Below are 18,223 nucleotides of genomic sequence, written 5' to 3'. Positions count from 1 at the left end.
GGTGTGTGAGTGGCTGTATTCAGGTAAGTGTACCTGGTGTGTGAGTGGCTGTATTCAGGTAAGTGTACCTGGTGTGTGAGTGACTGTATTCAGGTAAGTGTACCTGGTGTGTGAGTGACTGTAGTCCGGTAAGTGTACCTGGTGTGTGAGTGGCTGTAGTGTGGTAAGTGGACCTGGTGTGTGAGTGACTGTATTCAGGTAAGTGTACCTGGTGTGTGAGTGACTGTAGTCCGGTAAGTGTACCTGATGTGTGAGTGACTGTAGTCAGGTAAGTGTACCTGGTGTGTGAGTGGCTGTAGTGTGGTAAGTGGACCTGGTGTGTGGAGTGGCTCTAGTCAGGTAAGTGTACCTGCAGCTTGCAGACAGGTGACCCTGCTGTCTCTTCCTGCACAGTCAGGGAGGTGTAATCAAACACACATCCACTGCTGTCCACATCAAACTGCCCTGCACAGGTTTTCCTGGTTCAAAGGTTCACCGCTTTTTCCCAGCAGAAGTGAGGACCAGCCTCCCACAGGGCCCTGAGCCAACTTCTGCGCTTAAAATAGTGTTCAGGAGGAGCGGCTGCCACTCAAACCCCGCACAGTTTTAGCCTATCACGAGCTGTCTTTCAGCTGGTCCGTAACACTAGCTTGTTTTTTTGATTAGCACTCTTTTAGTTTTCTGAATGCTTCTGATAAATTTGAGCCACAGGTTAGTTTGTTCAGGAATCCCTGGTGTCCTAGTGCTTGATCCAGCCGTTGGTTTAGGAGTTATGACCGTGTTTGCTATTGTGCCACATATTGACGGGTTTACACCAAACCAATGGACTGCAGTTCTCAAGTTTTATGATGATTAAACATTAACGCAGAAACTTTTCTTGTCCTGGGATTTTAGATCCTCCTGAATAGAAGTTGGATGCCAAAGGGTCAAACTTTCTAGGAGGCAGATTTTTTAGAAAAATGCAAGAAAATCCAAAAGCCATTTTGGTCTTGGAGGCTTTCTGTTCATCTGGAGGCAGGGAATCCGGGAGAAAAAGAATTCAGATTCTAGCACAGAAGGTTCAGTAGTTATAGGTCAAAATGTGTTGGGTCTCGCTAAAGTGCTTTTATCTGGCCAATCGGGGTAATTTATATCTAATCTGAGTTGTGGGTGACTACAGGAACCTAGCTGCTAAGTTCGGACGGACGGATTCATTCTTGATGGGTGTCTTTATTTTTGCGCGAAGCTGATTCCCTACAGGGCCATAAGGCTTTAGTTCATTTTCATTAATTCATGCTGCCCCCTGCTGAACTGAAATTATACTGCAACCCTTTCCGTTTGTGGAAACCACAGTAGCCACAGGAGTCCACAGTAACAAACCAGACTCTTAACTGAACGGCAGAAAGTAATTCAGGCTATCAGTGGTTTGTGGCAGTACTTTGAATCTGTGCAGCTTAAGAAAACCAGACAAAGTGGTGGGTGGAAAAAAAAAAAAGATTTATTTATGTGCATAAGCATTCAGACAACATTCATATAGGACGTATAAGAGCACACTGGTGGCGAGATCTCCACTACTGGTCCAGTCAGGCGGCTGGTCTGGGGGTGAGCTGGCAGGTGTAGTGTTATTCTGGCAGACTGTCCTAGCGCCCGGCTTTAGGATTACAGCTCTGTTGTGCGATGATGATGTACTGGCCACAGGAGGTAGGAAGTGCCTGGAGCGGAGGTCTCGGTCTCTGCACAAGTCATCTGATTGGCTGGTTTCAAACACACGGCGTACATGATTTGTTCAAAGTAAATAAAGGGGCAGGGCTAAGCCAAAACGACAGGGACTGTGACTGGCCCATGTGGGCCAGGTGCGTGCTTTGTCCCTCTGGGAGTGCTCCACTCATTACAATATATAAAAAAGGGGGGCAGTCATAATAATAATGGAAAAAAACTACTCTTCCCACAATTCTCTGTAGGAACTGGGTAGCTGATGACATCACAGGAAGCGGATCCCTGCCCCAAACTGAATGCCGTCACATATCCTGAAAGGAGGGAGAACAGAGGCAGAGATGAAGATAGGGCTTCTGTGTTCAACACACTACATTACAACAGGAAAGGAAATGAGCCTGTGCATTCTGTGGGATGTCAGATTCAATGGGAAGTAGAACTGATTTTCATATTTGTGAGAAATGTGCACTCCCCTGTAAATGGATCTCCCCACTGGTGGTCCTCCTGTAGTGACCCTGGCTGTTACAGGTGTGGGCTGCCGTACCTGTCTCCACTCTGGACTCCCATGGGAATGCAGTAGTTGAGCTCCAGTCGTGCGATGTTCCCCAGGCGCAGTAAGATCCCCGCTCCGTACGACCAGCGGATACACTCCGCCAACTTCTGCAGGTGAGCCTGCGGCCCCTCACCTGAGAACACACACACACATTTACAGACACACACGCAAACACACACACACACACCACACACGCCTGTAATCACGTGTAAATCCGTGAAATGGCTCCTGTACATCTTTTCACTGACAGAGGTCCACATGTATTTGCATCTTTACTTCATTATGGCAAGTATGATTATTATTGTTGTTACACAGCTCTCCCAGCTACGCACCATAATTCAGGTTACACAGGTTGCCAGCGTTGAGGAAGAAGTGTGTCCTGAAGAGGTCCCCGAATCCGCCCCGCCCCGGCCGGAAGGGCAGGGGGGTGTAGAGATGGACCCCGCCCGCCCAGTAGGCCTCCCCGCCCAGGTAGTCCCCTGCGACACCAAGAACAGGTACACACTGACATTCTACCCATCATCCTCCCCTGCACCCAACAATCTGTTATCCTCCATCTCCTTTAAAGAGCGTGTTTGCGTGTGAGGCAGTGTGAGGCAGCGTGAGGCGGCGTGAGGCTTCACCTTCACTCTGAGGGCCGATGCTGTACATGCTGAAGCCCCTCACACTGGTGGGGCCGCCCAGGTAGAACCTGAGACACATCCCACAGTTAGTCTACAATTCAGCACAGACCATCCCACAGTTAGTCTACAATTCAGCACAGACCATCCCACAGTTAGTCTACAATTCAGCACAGACCATCCCACAGTTAGTCTACAATTCAGCACAGACCATCCCCCAGTTAGTCTACAATTCAGCACAGACCATCCCACAGTTAGTCTACAATTCAGCACAGACCATCCCACAGTTGGTCTACAATTCAGCACAGACCATCCCACAGTTAGTCTACAATTCAGCACAGACCATCCCACAGTTAGTCTACAATTCAGCACAGACCATTCCACAGTTAGTCTACAATTCACCACAGACCATTCCCAATCCAGTCAGCACACCCAGACCCCTCTGAATGGACTCACCTGTCCGCGATGCAGGTGGGCTTGTCTCCGAATGGCAGCAGCATGCCCCCCCACAGCGAGACAGACAGGACCTAAGAGAGGAACTACAATGTCCAGAATGCCAGATTTTCTCTAATTCACTTTATGATTAATAAAGTAGGTGCATTTTATATGCGAATCACTCCCGCGTTCATGCGTTCAGCAGGGAGAGTTCTCTCACCGAGTCCCAGAACAGACGCTTGTTCAGCTGGAGCTCCACGTCCTCTTTCAGGAAGCTGGCGTCGCCCCCAGTGTAGCCAGCCAGTTCCTGTGTGCAACACAGCCAATCAGGTCAGGTTCTTATGCACCGATCAACCAATCAGGTCAGTCTGTGGCCAGACCACAGACTGCACACCATGAGACACATTCACATCTCAGGATGAGCCACTCAGCAGCCCGTATGCACACACACACACCTGGTTTATCTTCAGCAAGGCACCTCTCCGGGGGAAGATGGCAGAGTTCCTGGTGTCAATCATCATGGCATGCTGTTGGGGGGAGGAGATAACAAATTAGGCAGGAAACAGTCTGATAATAAACAGTCTATGTAATACTGCTGTGTGAGAGACATGTTGTATTATAGTCCTGTATGCGAGTGCTGCATATTACTGTCTGACTGAGAGAACGCTGAGAGGAGCTGCACATGCGTGCGGCTTCCTACGCAGTGACCCGGGGGAAAGGGGGAGGGGCTTACCGACAGGGAGGACTTGAGGGTGTGGCCGCTCTCCTCTCGGACGGCGAAGGACGCCGTGCGGCCCAGGCAGGCCAGCTCCCGCCACACTCCCTCCCACTTCAGCGTGTGATTGGTCTTCCAGATGGGGAACTGCAGGAGAGGGTGGGACCAATGACACTCGATCACCACGGCAACAACCGACTCACCCTCGAATCCAGCAGTGCCCTTAGACAAGGTACTTCAGCCCACGCAGCAAGCATACAGAGTGCCCACAGTGTGTAAATACAAAACTCATTTCAGGAAATCAACTGAAAAATGCTCAGAGAGTAAGTGGCAGTAAAGCGCACTGTGAGCGCTGTGATGCTCCCGGAGGGTCTCTTACGTTAATGTCGGTGGAGACGCCGCGGTCCGTCTCCCTCAGCGAGCTCCAGGGGAACTGCCCTGTCACTTTGTACACGTTCAGAGAGAAGCTGCAAAAAAAAAAAAACGTTTAGCGGCCAGACCTTAAAATCAAAACCAGACAACATGGAATTTACAAGCTACGGAAGCTGAGTTATTGTTCATCAGTTTCTGTTCATTGGGGCAGAACTTATCAAGGAAAACCGATTTGATTGAATGAAAACCTAAAGCATTTAAAACTTGAGTAAAAGGATTAAGGATCCAATTTGATAGGAGTCTACTTTCTAGCTATACATCTGGGACCCCCATGGGTATTACAGAAGCCAGAAAGTATCTACCAATCACAGTTGCTGTTGTTGTTGGTTGCTATACATATAGTATAGTCTGTGATTGGTAGAGAGCTCCTCTCTGTCTTGTATCAGCAAGGTGATGTCATGCCTGTGTTATCCCTCTATTATTATCCCTGTCTACATTCAGGAAGCAGACAGCAGGCCAGAAACTGCTGAGGGTAAAAGAGTTTCTGTCCTCAGGGAGGGGCCCTCCATACTTGCGGTCGAAGTTTCCGGGCTGAGGCTTGAAGAAGGACAGGCCGTAGGACGTCTCCTTGGTGCCGTAGGAGAACTGGAAGGTCAGCTTCTCCGCCCGGCCCAGGAAGTTCGGCAGCTTGATGCCCAGCACCTGCGGGGAGAGGTGAACCGGGTCACATGACCGCCGTGCCCCGCGCAGGGTCATGTGACTGCCGTGCCCCGTGCGGAGGCGGGCGAGGTCTCACCATGCTCCCTTCGTTGTTTCCCACCATGGTGTTGTAGCTTCCCGTCACCCTCCTGAGCTCCGTCACCTCGAAGGTCACATCCAGCCCGTTGGGCAGGGCGCCGTCCCCTACAGAGCACAGGCCTCGTCAGCCCCAGCGCTGTCAGTGACCAAGCCTGCCAGTGACCGGCCAGGCAGTCTGTCAGCTACTCTACAGACATGCAGGCAGTCAGTCAACTACTCTACAGACACACAGTCTTGGTCAGTGGTTACACTACAGACACACACTGTCCACAGAGATCACCTAGAGGAAATCTACCTGACATTACACTTAACCCAGACCGACCAAAATGTATCTTTACACCGCAGCACGTACACATTACACTATGTTCTCTTATCCAGAGCATTCACAGAGCTGCAGGCGAGTCAGGTGTCTTGCTGAAGGGTAGAGTGAACAGGAAATCTGGATACTGGGTAAATTCTCAGTCCCCTGCAGCACCCTACTGTCCTGAACTCCATGGTCCTGAACCAGCCCTGCCAGGCCAGAGCCAGGCTTGCTTTAATGAACACAGGGCTTTGTGGCGCTACAGGCAGGGAGCAGTGGAGCACCTTGGGAGGTGTCGATGACCACCTCCACCTGTCTGAATATTCCCAGGCGCAGCAGCTTCTGTCTGGCGTCGTGGGACTTCTTCATGACCTGCGGGGGACACAGCACACACAACACTGCTCAGCTTCAGGACCAGCCCACAGCCGGCATCTACGGAGCCACGGCAGGTAGGTCGCCATGGCGAGGGGTTATGATGTCATTTTTTGTTGTTCCTGGGAATAAGAGGTTGTTGTACAACATAGAGGACCTGTTTAGCGTGTGTTTTAGAGGCATGTGGAAAAAATGATATCTCTCGGGTCACGCGTGACCACCACAGCTAGGCGAACACGCGTGCTCAAACACGTTGCTGTCTGTAGGTATGTCACAGGGCATCGGCTAAACCCCATCCAGGAAGTACGTTTCTCTTGTCTGCGAGGCGTGAGGATACTTACGTCAATGAGGTTCTTGGCAGTGAAGACGTCTGCGATCTCATGTGTCAGAAAGTCTTCTTTTGTTCTTCCCAGGCCATCTAAGTGTACGTGTTGCACTACAACCTGAAAGAGGCGTGCACGTTAAAGATGCTTCCTGGCATTCTCCGATAGTGCTCTGGCCCCTACCCAAGGAAATTAATATTTAAAATAAAGCTAAATAATCTCCTTTTATAATCACACCCACTGCGACCATAAATACACCGCATTTTAATAGCTATAGACTAATCGTCCCTTGACCAGGCGGAGCATCACATTACATTTATTTAGTAGCTAGACGCTTTTATCCAAAGCGATGTACAAAAGTGCACATCAAGAGCACGACCAATACCGCAATACAAATACTCTATGTCACGTGTTCCAAAGTATCTTACACACACACAGCTGGCCCGAACTCACGTCTTTGTTTTCAAGAATCTCTTGCTTGGTCTCCGGCTGCACTTCCACCAGGTCCACATCATCGACATGAACCCCCAGCTCGGGTCCGTGCATTGGGAGGGGATCGAGACTCTGTACAGCGGTACATAAATAAAGCGGTCCGTTAGCTACCATCCTGTAAATATCTCATTCTTAATTGGCAGCTGACTGTGTCAAATCTGGCAAGCAATTCGCAATAAAAAATAATTTCTGTGCGCTCGGACGTCCATCTTTCCCCGTACACAAGCCACTGCAGGCATGAAGGTTCATAGTTTCGCTAGCTGCATTGTCGTGCAGACGCGGATGAGGTGTAGCGTTAGCTAACCCAAGTCTGAAATGGGCTATCTCGCTTTCTACAGTGATGATTACAGTAGCTAGCCGGCTAATGTCACTTAATGTTTTGGTTCAGTTTCTTCACTTAAATAATTTTGCTTGCATTGTTGTTCTGTTACAATATAATTAACAGATACACGCCCAAGCATAATACTCTAATTGCAGATATTACATTGTAGGCTATATCTCGTTGACATAGGTCATTTATGTTGCCCTTGACATGGCCAAGTGGACCTTGTTTAATCGACTGTACGGCCTGTACACTGACTGCTGTAATGTAAACGTTAGCCAGCGAATAATATTAGCACGTAGGTCATGCACAATGTTTAGGTCTTCCGTTTTTTGCGGATGCCTTTACCCTGGCGTGGACAGTCCCCATGTTGGTTTCTAGAGTTGTATAATATGGTCCTCGAAAATGATGGCGATCAGAGGAGTTATGTTGCTGGACACAAAGGAACTCGCTTTCTAGTTATTCAGAATCAGCTCCGCTCTGCTAGTGACGGCCGCCATGACACCACGGACCCCGCCCATCTGCAAGACGATTGGACAGAACGCCTCGTTGTTGAGCGCAGCTAGCACTTTCAACCGAATGTTGATCTAAAATATTTAATTATTAACAATAATCTAAATAGATTGCAATTGAAAAACAAGTTGTTTAAATAAAAAACGTCAGTTATCAGCACACATTATCCTGTGCGAAAAAACTGAAGCCCAAAAGTTTGACAGCGGCGCTCTTGCCCTTCATTGAAAGAACTTCTGACAACAACAACACTCAAATTCCTTCCTTAAAGGAAGAAATACAGTTCCCACCCCGAGGTTTTTGAAATGGGTTCAAGGCTCAAGCTGTCGGGGTGAAAGCCCTCAACCAGCTCTACAAGTGTCCATAACTATCTTTACAATTCAGTGAGCTGTTGGCCAACTCTGGAGTTGCTCTTATGCCAGGGGAGATCATATCTGCTTCTGGATTTCATACCAAGTTCTGCGCTTAATGAATAATCTTATGCATGATCAGACATTTTTGCCAAAGTCTTGCCAACCTTTTGAATAAGCAGATGAAAACCGTTTTAGTTCTCCCAGCCGAAAGATTTTATTGGGGTCTAATCTGCAGTGTCATCATTTTTGGCGTGTACAGATAATGACTAGAATGAGTGTAGTTGGAAGAAGAAGCCTTCATAAAACTGCGGCCCGCCAGCATGCACATACCTGTTCTAGACTTTGCCTTTTAACCATGAACAGAAGTAGCACAGGTCTGATTGAATTGAAATGTAAAGAAAGAATGAGAGTCAATTTCCAATTATAGTAAAAAAAATTAATAAATAATTTTAAAAGCCTGACTAAAGGCTAGGTCTGTTAGAGTGCACACACTAAATTGGCATACCTTTAGGTGGATGGTTTTAGCCAGTTCTGCTGTTTTTTATAATTTGTAACCTCCATGTGAAATTGGGGTATTTGTACAGTACTGCACACTGTAGTCTTGAGCCCAGATGTTCTGTCGGTGAAGTATCTGGAAAGAGTCGTTTCAGTGGGTGATACTGGCAAACGCCAAAAATCTGATGTTCTTTAGCGTTAGTGTAGTTGGCTTGGACCTCTGCATCCCAGTTGCCCAATGTACATGAAATCACAATTCATCAAAGAAGTAAAGGACCATTGGTTTACTAGTAAAGAACATCCCTGGAGGTTTGGGTGGATTTAACTCGCATCGGTGTCAATGTGGTCAAATTCATAGTGCCGTGAAGTTATACGAAAAATATGACTTACAGTGCTTCCATATTTACAAGGTATTTTTGTTATGTTGGGGTCAAAACTGTTTTCTGCGCGCCATCACATCTGTTTAAGAGGATTGGCAGTTCCCTCATGACATCTTATCGCCTTTGGGACCGAAGAAAGATTAGATTGGATTCAATTTAGTGAAATCAGTTCAATAATTTCGGAGAATGCGTAGGCTAGCTTTAATTTTACAGGCAAATAGCCTACCTCCGTAGGTATAGCATGTCGCACTAGCCCTATGTAGCTAGTAAAAGGGACAGGATTCGCGAGCCATTATTGTGTGCCTCTGTGTACATCTATACACCCAGTAGGCTGAATATCAAATGTGGTATACTAGCATTCGTATTGGGTGTGTAGTTTTGCCCATACAGTCAAGCTACGCCCTCTTCTCGACGCGTATTTAGCTCGTTGGACTGTGTACTACCAGATCAGATCAGTCGGACTCCACCGCAGGTAAGTTGCTTTATTACATACAAGTTCAAGTTCTTGCTTGCTCCGTTTTGCTAGCCTACATGCTAAAACGTCCCACGGACAGTGGCATAAAGCTTTTCCGATTTAGCCTACGTATGCCATTGGTCTGCTACGTTGATGAATAGGTTACTTGTTTTAGGGAATGTGTTTTTCATTAAATTAGTGGGAAATGCCTCACTAATATGCGGTATAATATCTGATTAAGTGTTACAGGCTACTGTTGAAAACTCATGACATTACGGTAGCCGATGCATACGTGAACACTGGCTGGTCCAACGGGTCCGACGGGACTACATTTTGACCGGTGGCTGTGTAGATAGCGTACATTCATTTATGTCCTCATAACCGGGTTATTCTGCTGCACGTGAGGGAAGAACATGCTACACATGGATGATAGCGTAGGCTACTAATGGGAGGTTAATATTCTTTAAAAATGTGAAGGGAGCAGCGGCCTTTTTCACCAGAACCGCTGTGCATGTCCGTGCTGAACCATAATAATCCTAATACAATTTTTTCAAGAGCACCACGGAATTAAAACAGTAACATACACCCTTCAAAACTAGCAGTGCCAAACTCTCGGTACTGTATAGGTATGGGGCATGCCATCCCGCTAAGTTATATCTTAAAATATGTGAACAGAAATATTTTTAATTTCTTAATTTTTATTACACAATTATTTGAAATGAACACAATTATCTGAGGCACTACAAAAAACCAACTTTACTGACTACAATATGCAAAGAAGACACGCTGGAGGAGTGGGAGGGGGAAGCCTGAACTCTCAGCACTATCAGATTTTAATTTTTTTTAAATGTCTGATTGACTATGCAAATATTTTGGTAGTCATACTTCAAGCCTGTACTAAGTTTGTACTGTAAGATTAATTTTGTAAACAACTCTTCAAAATATAATTAAACATACTGTTTTGTTAAAATTCTTTTTCATTAAAAATTCAGAATTTTTTCATTTTTATTACACCCTTCTTTCAAACTGAATACAATTTTCTGAGGCACTACAAAACAAACTTTACTCACTACATTGTCTGCGATGATATCTTCACATTCAGAGAATGGGTTACATTTTCAGAAGTGCCTTTTTCACACCGCACAGCCTACACAGTAATATGAACGAATGGTGAAAGTAGGTGAATGCTGACAGGCCTGTTCTGTGAGATTAAAAATGCATGCACATACGCTGGCACCCAGTCTCAAACGCAGATGTACAGCTTTTGTCTTCTGGAGGTAAGCGAGCGCGGAATCAGCGAGGATGATGTCTGGCCCGGCCCCTGGCCCCCTGCTCACGGTGACGTCTGGACCGGCCCCTGGCCCCCTGCTCACAGTGACGCCCTCCCGGGCTCTGGTGGATGAGAAGTTTGAGGTTGTGGTTCGGCAGCTGCGGTCGGGACAGGGGGTCACTCTCCACGCCCTGCACCAGTCTGAGGACGGGGACTTCTGGGAGGCGTTCGGACACTACGTCAGCGACGCGCAGGGAACCGTCACAGGTCTGGAGCCCCCGAACAAAACCAACATTCACACGACTGACACACACACTGCACACCTCTCCTCTCTCATCACACGACTGACACACACACAGCACACCTCTCCTCTCATCACACGACTGACACACACACAGCACACCTCTCCTCTCTCATCACATGACTGACACACACAGCACACCTCTCCCCTCTCATCACACGACTGACACACACAGCACACCTCTCCCCTCTCATCACAGGACTGACACACAGCACACCTCTCCTCTCTCATACAGTCCACCTGGGAAAGGTGTTTAAGGTGCGCTCCACAGTTCCCACGCTTTGTTTGGTGAAACGTGGATTTGGTGACAGCGGTGACACCTTTACCTAGTGGGGCATCAGTCTGGGGCAGGCGTGGCTGCTCTTGCAGGGTTAGCGTGGTGTGCTAACCTGGCTGCTGGGTCTGTGCTTGGCTTTGTGCTTGCAGCTGCAGAGCATGCCAGTGTGGGAGGCTCGTACCTGGGCATCGAGCCCATGGGGCTGCTCTGGAGCATGAGGCCGGTACCTGGGAGCAGACCCGGACTCAGGTGAACTCCCACACCTGTAACGCTCTGTCAGGAGGTCAGGTGCGCTCTCTAGGAGGAGCAGTGAGTAGCAGCACTGTTATGCTATGGTTAGCTAGCTGTATTGATTGCAGGCGCAGTCTGGCGTTACACATAATGTTAATGTACACACGCGCAACCCAGTGGAAGGTCTTTTGTTATGTCTGTAGCGTGGGGACCAGGGTGAAATGATGAATGGCGATGCTGGTTGGAAGCACTGCTGCTCTTACAGGTTGAGGAAGAGGGACGTCTGCTCTCCGATGCTGGTCCACCTGTCCGTGCACAGAGGCCACGTCAGCCAGGGCTTTCGGGAGGCCACGCCCCTGGCCTGCGCTGTCGCCGAGCGCTGGTATCTGGCCCCCGGCGTGCGCAGGGTGGAAGCCAATCAGAACGGAGTCAAAGGGACCTTCTTCCTGCCACCAGGTAATACAGACCAGATAGTACAGACCAGATAGTACAGGACAGGTAATACAGACCAGATAGTACAGACCAGGTAATACAGACCAGATAGTACAGACCAGGTAATACAGACCAGATAGTACAGGACAGGTAATACAGACCAGATAGTACAGACCAGGTAATACAGACCAGATAGTACAGACCAGATAGTACAGGTCAGGTAATACAGACCAGATAGTACAGGTCAGGTAATACAGACCAGATAGTACAGGACAGGTAATACAGACCAGATAGTACAGACCAGGTAATACAGACCAGATAGTACAGGTCAGGTAATACAGACCAGATAGTACAGACCAGATAGTACAGGACAGGTAATACAGACCAGATAGTACAGACCAGATAGTACAGGACAGGTAATACAGACCAGGTAGTACAGGACAGGTAATACAGACCAGATAGTACAGACCAGGTAATACAGACCAGATAGTACAGGACAGGTAATACAGACCAGATTATACAGACCAGATAGTACAGACCAGATAGTACAGTGCAGGTAATGCAGACCAGATAGTACAGGACAGGTAATGCAGGCCAGGTAACACAGACCTGGTAATACAGACCAGGTAACACAGGCCTGGTAATACAGACCAGGTAACACAGACCAGGTAAGACAGACCAGGTAATACAGACCAGGTAACACAGGCCAGGTAAGACAGGCCTGTTAATACAGACCAGGTAACACAGGGCAGGTAAGACAGGCCTGGTAATACAGACCAGGTAACACAGACCAGGTAAGACAGATCAGGTAACACAGACCAGGTGACACAGACCAGGGAAGACAGATCAGGTAATACAGGCCGGGTAACACAGGCCTGGTAATACAGGCCAGGATGTCTAATGCAATGTGTGTTTAGCTGTGCAGGTGTGTTAGACAGGTAAGGATGAGGTCCAGTGCAGTGTGTGTTTACAGGTAAGGATGAGGTCCAGTGCAGTGTGTGTTTACAGGTAAGGATGAGGTCCAGTGCAGTGTGTGTTTACAGGTAAGGATGAGGTCCAGTGCAGTGTGTGTTACAGGTAAGGATGAGGTCCAGTGCAGTGTGTGTTTACAGGTAAGGATGAGGTCCAGTGCAGTGTGTGTTTACAGGTAAGGATGAGGTCCAGTGCAGTGTGTGTTTACAGGTAAGGATGAGGTCCAGTGCAGTGTGTGTTTACAGGTAAGGATGAGGTCCAGTGCAGTGTGTGTTTACAGGTAAGGATGAGGTCCAGTGCAGTGTGTGTTACAGGTAAGGATGAGGTCCAGTGCAGTGTGTGTTTACAGGTAAGGATGAGGTCCAGTGCAGTGTGTGTTTGCAGGTAAGGATGAGGTCCAGTGCAGTGTGTGTTACAGGTAAGGATGAGGTCCAGTGCAGTGTGTGTTTACAGGTAAAGGTGTTGTGTGCTTTCAGGCCCTGGACCCTTCCCTGGTGTTCTGGACATGTGGGGAGGAGGGGGCGGTCTGGTGGAGTATCGCTCTGCCCTCCTGGCGTCACATGGCTTTGTCTCCCTGGCGATGGAGTACCTTCCTCTCAACAAACATCTTGGCACACCTGGTGCTCTTACAATCAGTTATTTTGAGGTAAATTTCTGATTTTTCCTCTGACACAGACAAAATTTAAAAAAATAAACTAATTTCAGGAGTAAATAATTTCCCTTTACATTTCCTCTTCCTGGTTGTGTGTATCTTCTGAAATGTACTGTGAAACGTGCAGTGCAGGGTCCAAGCAGTTACCTTTGACCCAGATTCACTGAGGGAGGGGGTCACAGCTCCACACACGTGACCTCTTTGCGCAAAAATACTTATAATATCGTAACTGAGTACTGCGTGTGTTGCCCAGGTCTTTACTGACTGTATTCTGTATGGGCCTAGCCTTCATTGAGAAAGGCCAGTGAGCTGTGTGCACTCAGCTGAACCACTGTTATTTCTCTGTTCTGTTATAGACGGCCTTCAGAATTGTGCAGGAGCACCCCCTGGTGGCCACTGACCGCGTTGCGCTGTTTGGCCTGTCTCTCGGTGCCACGGTGTCCATAGCTTTGGCCTCGTACTCCAGAGTAGCACGGGTGAGTCTGTCTGTGATTGTGCCCATATACACGCTGCCCTCCTCCAGAGTCACATGGTCAAGTCACTGCCCTCCTCTAGAGTCACATGGTCAAGTCACTGCCCTCCTCCAGAGTCACATGGTCAAATCACTGCCCTCCCCTAGAGTCACATGGTCAAGTCACTGTTCCTGCAGTTACCTTCGGCTCCGGGCCCTGGCTGTGGTTATCTGAGCATGTGCAGAAGGGCACGTTGAGTAATCCACCTGTCAGGCGCTGTGCTGTCTCTGCACGGAAGTGAGTGGCAGTCAGTGCAGGACAGAGTTTCACTCGACAATACGTTTGTGGAGCATGATCGGCACACACGCGCACACACACACACACACACACACACACACACACACAAACACACGCGCACACACACACACACACACACACACACAATGCCTTAACAGAATGAGGCATTGCAGTCCCACCCCCCATTCTGACTGGGTGATGAAGTGCACTATTGCATAAAGGCCCGACACTGTTCGCTGCTTGTTTCCGTGCCCTTGCAGCCGGTGTGTTGCGTGTGCGTCAATGGAGGCCACATCCAGCCTCCTGATGCGTCTGTGGAAGACGCAGTTGATGAGATAAGCAGGTGAGTTCTCCGCTCTGTATGTGTGCTTATGATGAAAAGGCTTGTGTGTGCTAGGCAACCCCACAACATTATCAAACCTTCACCAATGAACTTCGTCCAATCAGGTTTATTTAATTACTCCAAGGGGTACCAGTCATTTTGGCAAGGCCATTTTTTAAAGTAAAAAGGCTAAATTTAGGTTTCAAGGTTTTTTTTTCTTTCTGTAGTTTGAAATAAAGCCAAGACTTTACTTAATTAGAGCAAAGTATTGGATGAAGTATTGCAGTTTGAGCCCTAGTTTTATTCTCGGTGCAATGTGAGAAGGTCAGAGGATCTTGCACATCACGCAAACTTCATCTGCAATTTGTTTACAGACGCGCTGCGAAGATCGAGGTCGATGAGAACAATCATTTGATTTGGAGGAAACTTATTTTACCGATCCCTGAAGACCCGTCGCGGATAATGCATGTATGTGTGCCTTGCTGCTGTATCTTTGTGTTGTAAAATGTGTGTTTTCCGCATGTAGTTCTGAAAGTGTCCTGAATTGACAGTAAAGCAATGCCCCATAAATAATATAAAGAGAATATGCCCAACGCCCTTCAGGCCAGCTGAATAAAATAATATTGAATAGTTGCTCATCGGCTAGGGCAGTTAAACTGGAGAGAATGGGGGGACTGCCTTTTTTCCAGCAGGCCTAACTGGCTGGCTTGTGCGGTCAGGCTTGTGCGGTCAGGCTTGTGCGGTCAGGCTTGTGCGGTCAGGCTTGTGCGGTCAGGCTGCTGACATGCTGGGTCCCGGTAGCCCCACGGCCAGTGCTAAGGGCTGAGGGCAGGGTGCTGTGCCAGGTGTTCAGACAGGAAGTGACCTCATTTGTTGACTAATGATGCTCCTGATAGGTTGAGAAGATCACGTGCCCGATGATGCTCGTCGTCGGACTGGACGATCAGAACTGGGCCGCGCCAGAGTGCGCGCAGGATGTGAGTAGCGTCCGCATCCATTTCCTGTGACATCATTATGTGAGCTCTACGATGGGGGAAGGGCAGGACACTGGGACGTACTTCAGTGGGAGTGAGTGCATGCATGATTGCATATGTGTGAGTGACTGTGGATGAATGTGTGTGCGTAGTGTGTGTGCATGTCTGTGGGAGTGAGTGCATGCATGATTGCATATGTGTGAGTGACTGGATGAATGTGTGTGCGTAGTGTGTGTGCATGTCTGTGAGTGTGTGTGTGTATGTGCAAATAGACATAGATTTGGTGTAACTCCCATAGCTGACCTTTGACCTGCTCCTGCAGATGGAGAGGATTATGAAGGACGCAGGAAAGGCTGACCTGCTGACCGTCCTGTCGTACCCTGAGACAGGGCACCTCATCGAGCCGCCCTACACACCCCACTTCCGCTCCAGCAACTTCATCGTTCAGCACACCCGGGAGAAAGGTACCGTTTCCTGGGTAACCACACCCTTTACCTGGAGACAGGTACTGTTTCCTGGGTAACCCTTTACCTGGAGACAGGTACTGTTTCCTGGGTAACCCTTTACCTGGAGACAGGTACTGTTAGCTGGGTAACCCTTTACCTGGAGACAGGTACCGTTTCCTGGGTAACCACACCCTTTACCTGGAGACAGGTACCGTTTCCTGGGTAACCACACCCTTTACCTGGAGACAAGTACCGTTTCCTGGGTAACCACACCCTTTACCCGGGGCGTGTTCAGCCCCGACAAACCGTAGCGAAATGGTGCACACCGTTTTCAGACTGAACGTGCCCCTGGAGACAGGTACTGTTTCCTGGGTAACCCTTTCCAAGGCCTCAGGCCGTCCACCGATGTGCCCGACGGGCTGGGTTGAATTTGAATGGTGCTGATGTGTCACGCCTGGAGGGGCAGCTGTGGCCAGCATTGCAGCCGAGCTCTCGATAGGGACTCTCCACAGTCCCTTCAGTAATGGGCTTGGGCTCGTGTGTGCCCTCCTGTGTTCATAGAGGAGACTGCAGCAACGAGAGGAGCGTAGAGGTGTGTGTGGGCAGTAGGAAAAGACTTATGATTTTTTGATTGGCTTTAAATGAAGAATGCATCACTAAATGATTTCTGCCACGACCCTGTAGCTTATAGTGATGCTGCATTGTGTGATGTGAGGGGGAGGAACATTAGAATGTAACCGAATGAACATCAGATAAAATGACCGTATCCATAGCAACTGGTTCTGAGCTGGATTGGGCGAATGCGGCTCCTGTTCCACTCTGGATGCACTGAGCGTTCTGGACCTGCTGTCGGAAGCGGACGGGCCCTGAGGAGGCCCCCCGGGTGGCTGAGGGCGGGGCCGGCCCACGTGGGGGAGAGCAACGCGTTCAGTGCACTGATGTCTGTTTCTCCGTAGTGATCTTGCTGTGGGGGGGGCAGCCCAAACCACACGCTGATGCGCAGGAGGACTCCTGGAGGAAGATCCTGCAGTTTCTGCAGCTGCATCTGCATCAGAGGCACGGCGCAGTCACGCAGTCAAAGCTCTGACATCACACCTTCACACAGCCTCTGACATCACACATTCACACAGTCGCTGACATCACACAGCCTCTGACATCACACATTCACACAGTCGCTGACATCACACAGCCTCTGACATCACACATTCACACAGCTTCTCCTTTTCGGGAGAATTAAAGGTAATGGCAAGTTGATTAAAAAAAAAAAAAAAAAAAAGATAGCTGTTTAAACTTTGATAAATCGAAAGTATAATTAATTTTTTGCGAAAGTATGGCTGACCCCGCTGGGTGAATGTCTTTATGGTTTTGCCCCTTTTTAATGGATATGAAGGATCACAATATTTATGTATTATAAGGACAAATGTTCACATTATTACCTCAGAAGTACCTCAGAAGAAATCAGTAATTATTGAAATCATGCAGGTAGTATATCCTTTTTTTGGGGGGGGGGGGGTGTTCATATGACTGTTGGGAGCTATAAGGGGCGGGGGTGGGGGGGGGGGTGTTCATATGACTGTAGGGAGCTATAAGGGGCGGGGGTGGGGTGGGGGGGGAGGGGTGGGGGGGGAGCTATAAGGGGCGGGGGTGGGGTGGGGGGGGGGGGCTGTAAGACCTCCCGGACTCCACGCGGTGCAGTGCTGCATTTGGGCGGTCTCGTAAACTTGTAAATTCTGTAAAAATAGCAGCTGACTGAGTCGCATATACGAGGGATTTTTTTTTTTTTTGGTGGTCTCCGGCAACTGGCAGGTTTATCACATGAACAATGCACACTGTGTCCACTGATCTCCAGAAGCTCGCTGGACCAATGGGATTTCCCACTACAAGGCGTAAATAATGAACGATGTACAAAAACTACATAAACCACCGGAGAACAGGGTGAAACCCTGGTGCCCTCGCCAGACTCGGCACGTGCTATTTCTGCTGACTTTTGCGAGTTTACGAGGCGAACCGAACGTTAGTTTGACACGCCCTCGCCCCCCGGTACCCCCTGTGATGTCATCATTGTGTTCCCTGAACTGTGCCTTATGTCAGAGATACCGCAGGGTTTGAGTAGCCCGTACCCTCAGGTGTGTTCTGTGTGGAAGGAACGCGTTTCCTCACAGGGGGGCGACTGAAACTGAATTAAAATGAGTGAATGTTCGTGTGTACATAATCAGCGCTGTAATAAAGGCCTACCAACTGAGCGCTTTCTGTGAGTTCCCCTCAGTGTTCATCTTGACAGAAGGAGTGTTTTCCCAGCGGAGACCTGTTCGATATGTTCAGGTGAGCTGGGAGATTTTGGGGCCGGAGTGGGGTCTGTGGGGAGAGCAGGCGTTCCCTCTCCCGCTCACAGGCCTCTTCTGACCCTGCGTCAATGTTTTAATTCAGTATG

At 48.7% G+C, this 18,223-nt stretch overlaps 2 protein-coding genes and 1 long non-coding RNA gene across 6 annotated transcripts; 2 read left to right on the top strand and 1 right to left on the bottom strand.

The window, feature by feature from the left end:
* Positions 1–1,434: 1,434 nt before the first annotated feature.
* On the bottom strand, positions 1,435–7,494 carry LOC118219114 (sorting and assembly machinery component 50 homolog A-like). Its single transcript, XM_035402024.1, has 15 exons — positions 7,323–7,494; positions 6,614–6,724; positions 6,179–6,280; positions 5,750–5,837; positions 5,163–5,269; positions 4,938–5,068; positions 4,374–4,461; positions 4,013–4,141; positions 3,735–3,806; positions 3,500–3,586; positions 3,301–3,371; positions 2,848–2,915; positions 2,557–2,703; positions 2,216–2,357; positions 1,435–1,985 (listed from the first exon to the last, which is right to left on the bottom strand). Exons 1-15 carry the CDS (start codon positions 7,341–7,343, stop codon positions 1,940–1,942), a joined length of 1,410 nt encoding a protein of 469 aa, XP_035257915.1. The 5' UTR covers positions 7,344–7,494; the 3' UTR covers positions 1,435–1,939.
* On the top strand, positions 2,635–5,019 carry LOC118219117. Its single transcript, XR_004763659.1, has 4 exons — positions 2,635–2,721; positions 3,482–3,609; positions 4,134–4,226; positions 4,921–5,019. It is a non-coding gene; the product is annotated as an uncharacterized LOC118219117 (long non-coding RNA).
* LOC118219115 (peroxisomal succinyl-coenzyme A thioesterase-like) lies at positions 5,826–17,068 on the top strand. Of its 4 annotated transcripts, XM_035402027.1 has the most exons (12): positions 7,726–9,184; positions 10,427–10,703; positions 11,164–11,263; positions 11,511–11,701; positions 13,126–13,295; positions 13,658–13,777; positions 14,311–14,393; positions 14,747–14,840; positions 15,269–15,349; positions 15,669–15,810; positions 16,749–16,905; positions 16,948–17,048. In XM_035402027.1, the coding sequence occupies exons 2-11, from the start codon at positions 10,469–10,471 to the stop codon at positions 16,877–16,879; spliced, it is 1,347 nt and encodes a 448-aa protein (XP_035257918.1). In that variant the 5' UTR covers positions 7,726–9,184; positions 10,427–10,468; the 3' UTR covers positions 16,880–16,905; positions 16,948–17,048. The 4 variants fall into 4 exon arrangements, with proteins under 4 accessions (XP_035257917.1, XP_035257918.1, XP_035257916.1 ...); XM_035402026.1 differs by lacking the exon at positions 7,726–9,184 and adding an exon at positions 5,826–5,914 and having other exon boundaries at positions 10,428–10,703; positions 16,749–17,068; XM_035402025.1 differs by having other exon boundaries at positions 16,749–17,068.
* The last annotated feature ends 1,155 nt before the right edge of the window (positions 17,069–18,223 follow it).

Source organism: Anguilla anguilla, chromosome 19, assembly GCF_013347855.1.
Source record: "Anguilla anguilla isolate fAngAng1 chromosome 19, fAngAng1.pri, whole genome shotgun sequence".
Lineage (NCBI taxonomy): Eukaryota > Metazoa > Chordata > Actinopteri > Anguilliformes > Anguillidae > Anguilla > Anguilla anguilla.
Note: the sequence above shows the minus strand (reverse complement) of the source record. Positions and strands in the feature narration are given on the sequence as shown.

Coding starts and splice junctions, on each gene's coding strand:
- LOC118219114 (XM_035402024.1), bottom strand. CDS start 7,343: ATGGGGACTGTCCACGCCAGG. Junction 4,462..4,937: donor CCCGGAAACTTCGACCGCAA/GTATGGAGGGCC, acceptor TTTTTTTTGCAG/CTTCTCTCTGAACGTGTACA. Junction 2,916..3,300: donor CCCACCTGCATCGCGGACAG/GTGAGTCCATTC, acceptor GATGTGTCTCAG/GTTCTACCTGGGCGGCCCCA.
- LOC118219115 (XM_035402026.1), top strand. CDS start 10,469: ATGATGTCTGGCCCGGCCCCTGGCCCCCTGCTCACGGTGACGTCTGGA. Junction 13,778..14,310: donor CGTACTCCAGAGTAGCACGG/GTGAGTCTGTCT, acceptor GTGCCCTTGCAG/CCGGTGTGTTGCGTGTGCGT. Junction 14,841..15,268: donor ACCCGTCGCGGATAATGCAT/GTATGTGTGCCT, acceptor TGCTCCTGATAG/GTTGAGAAGATCACGTGCCC.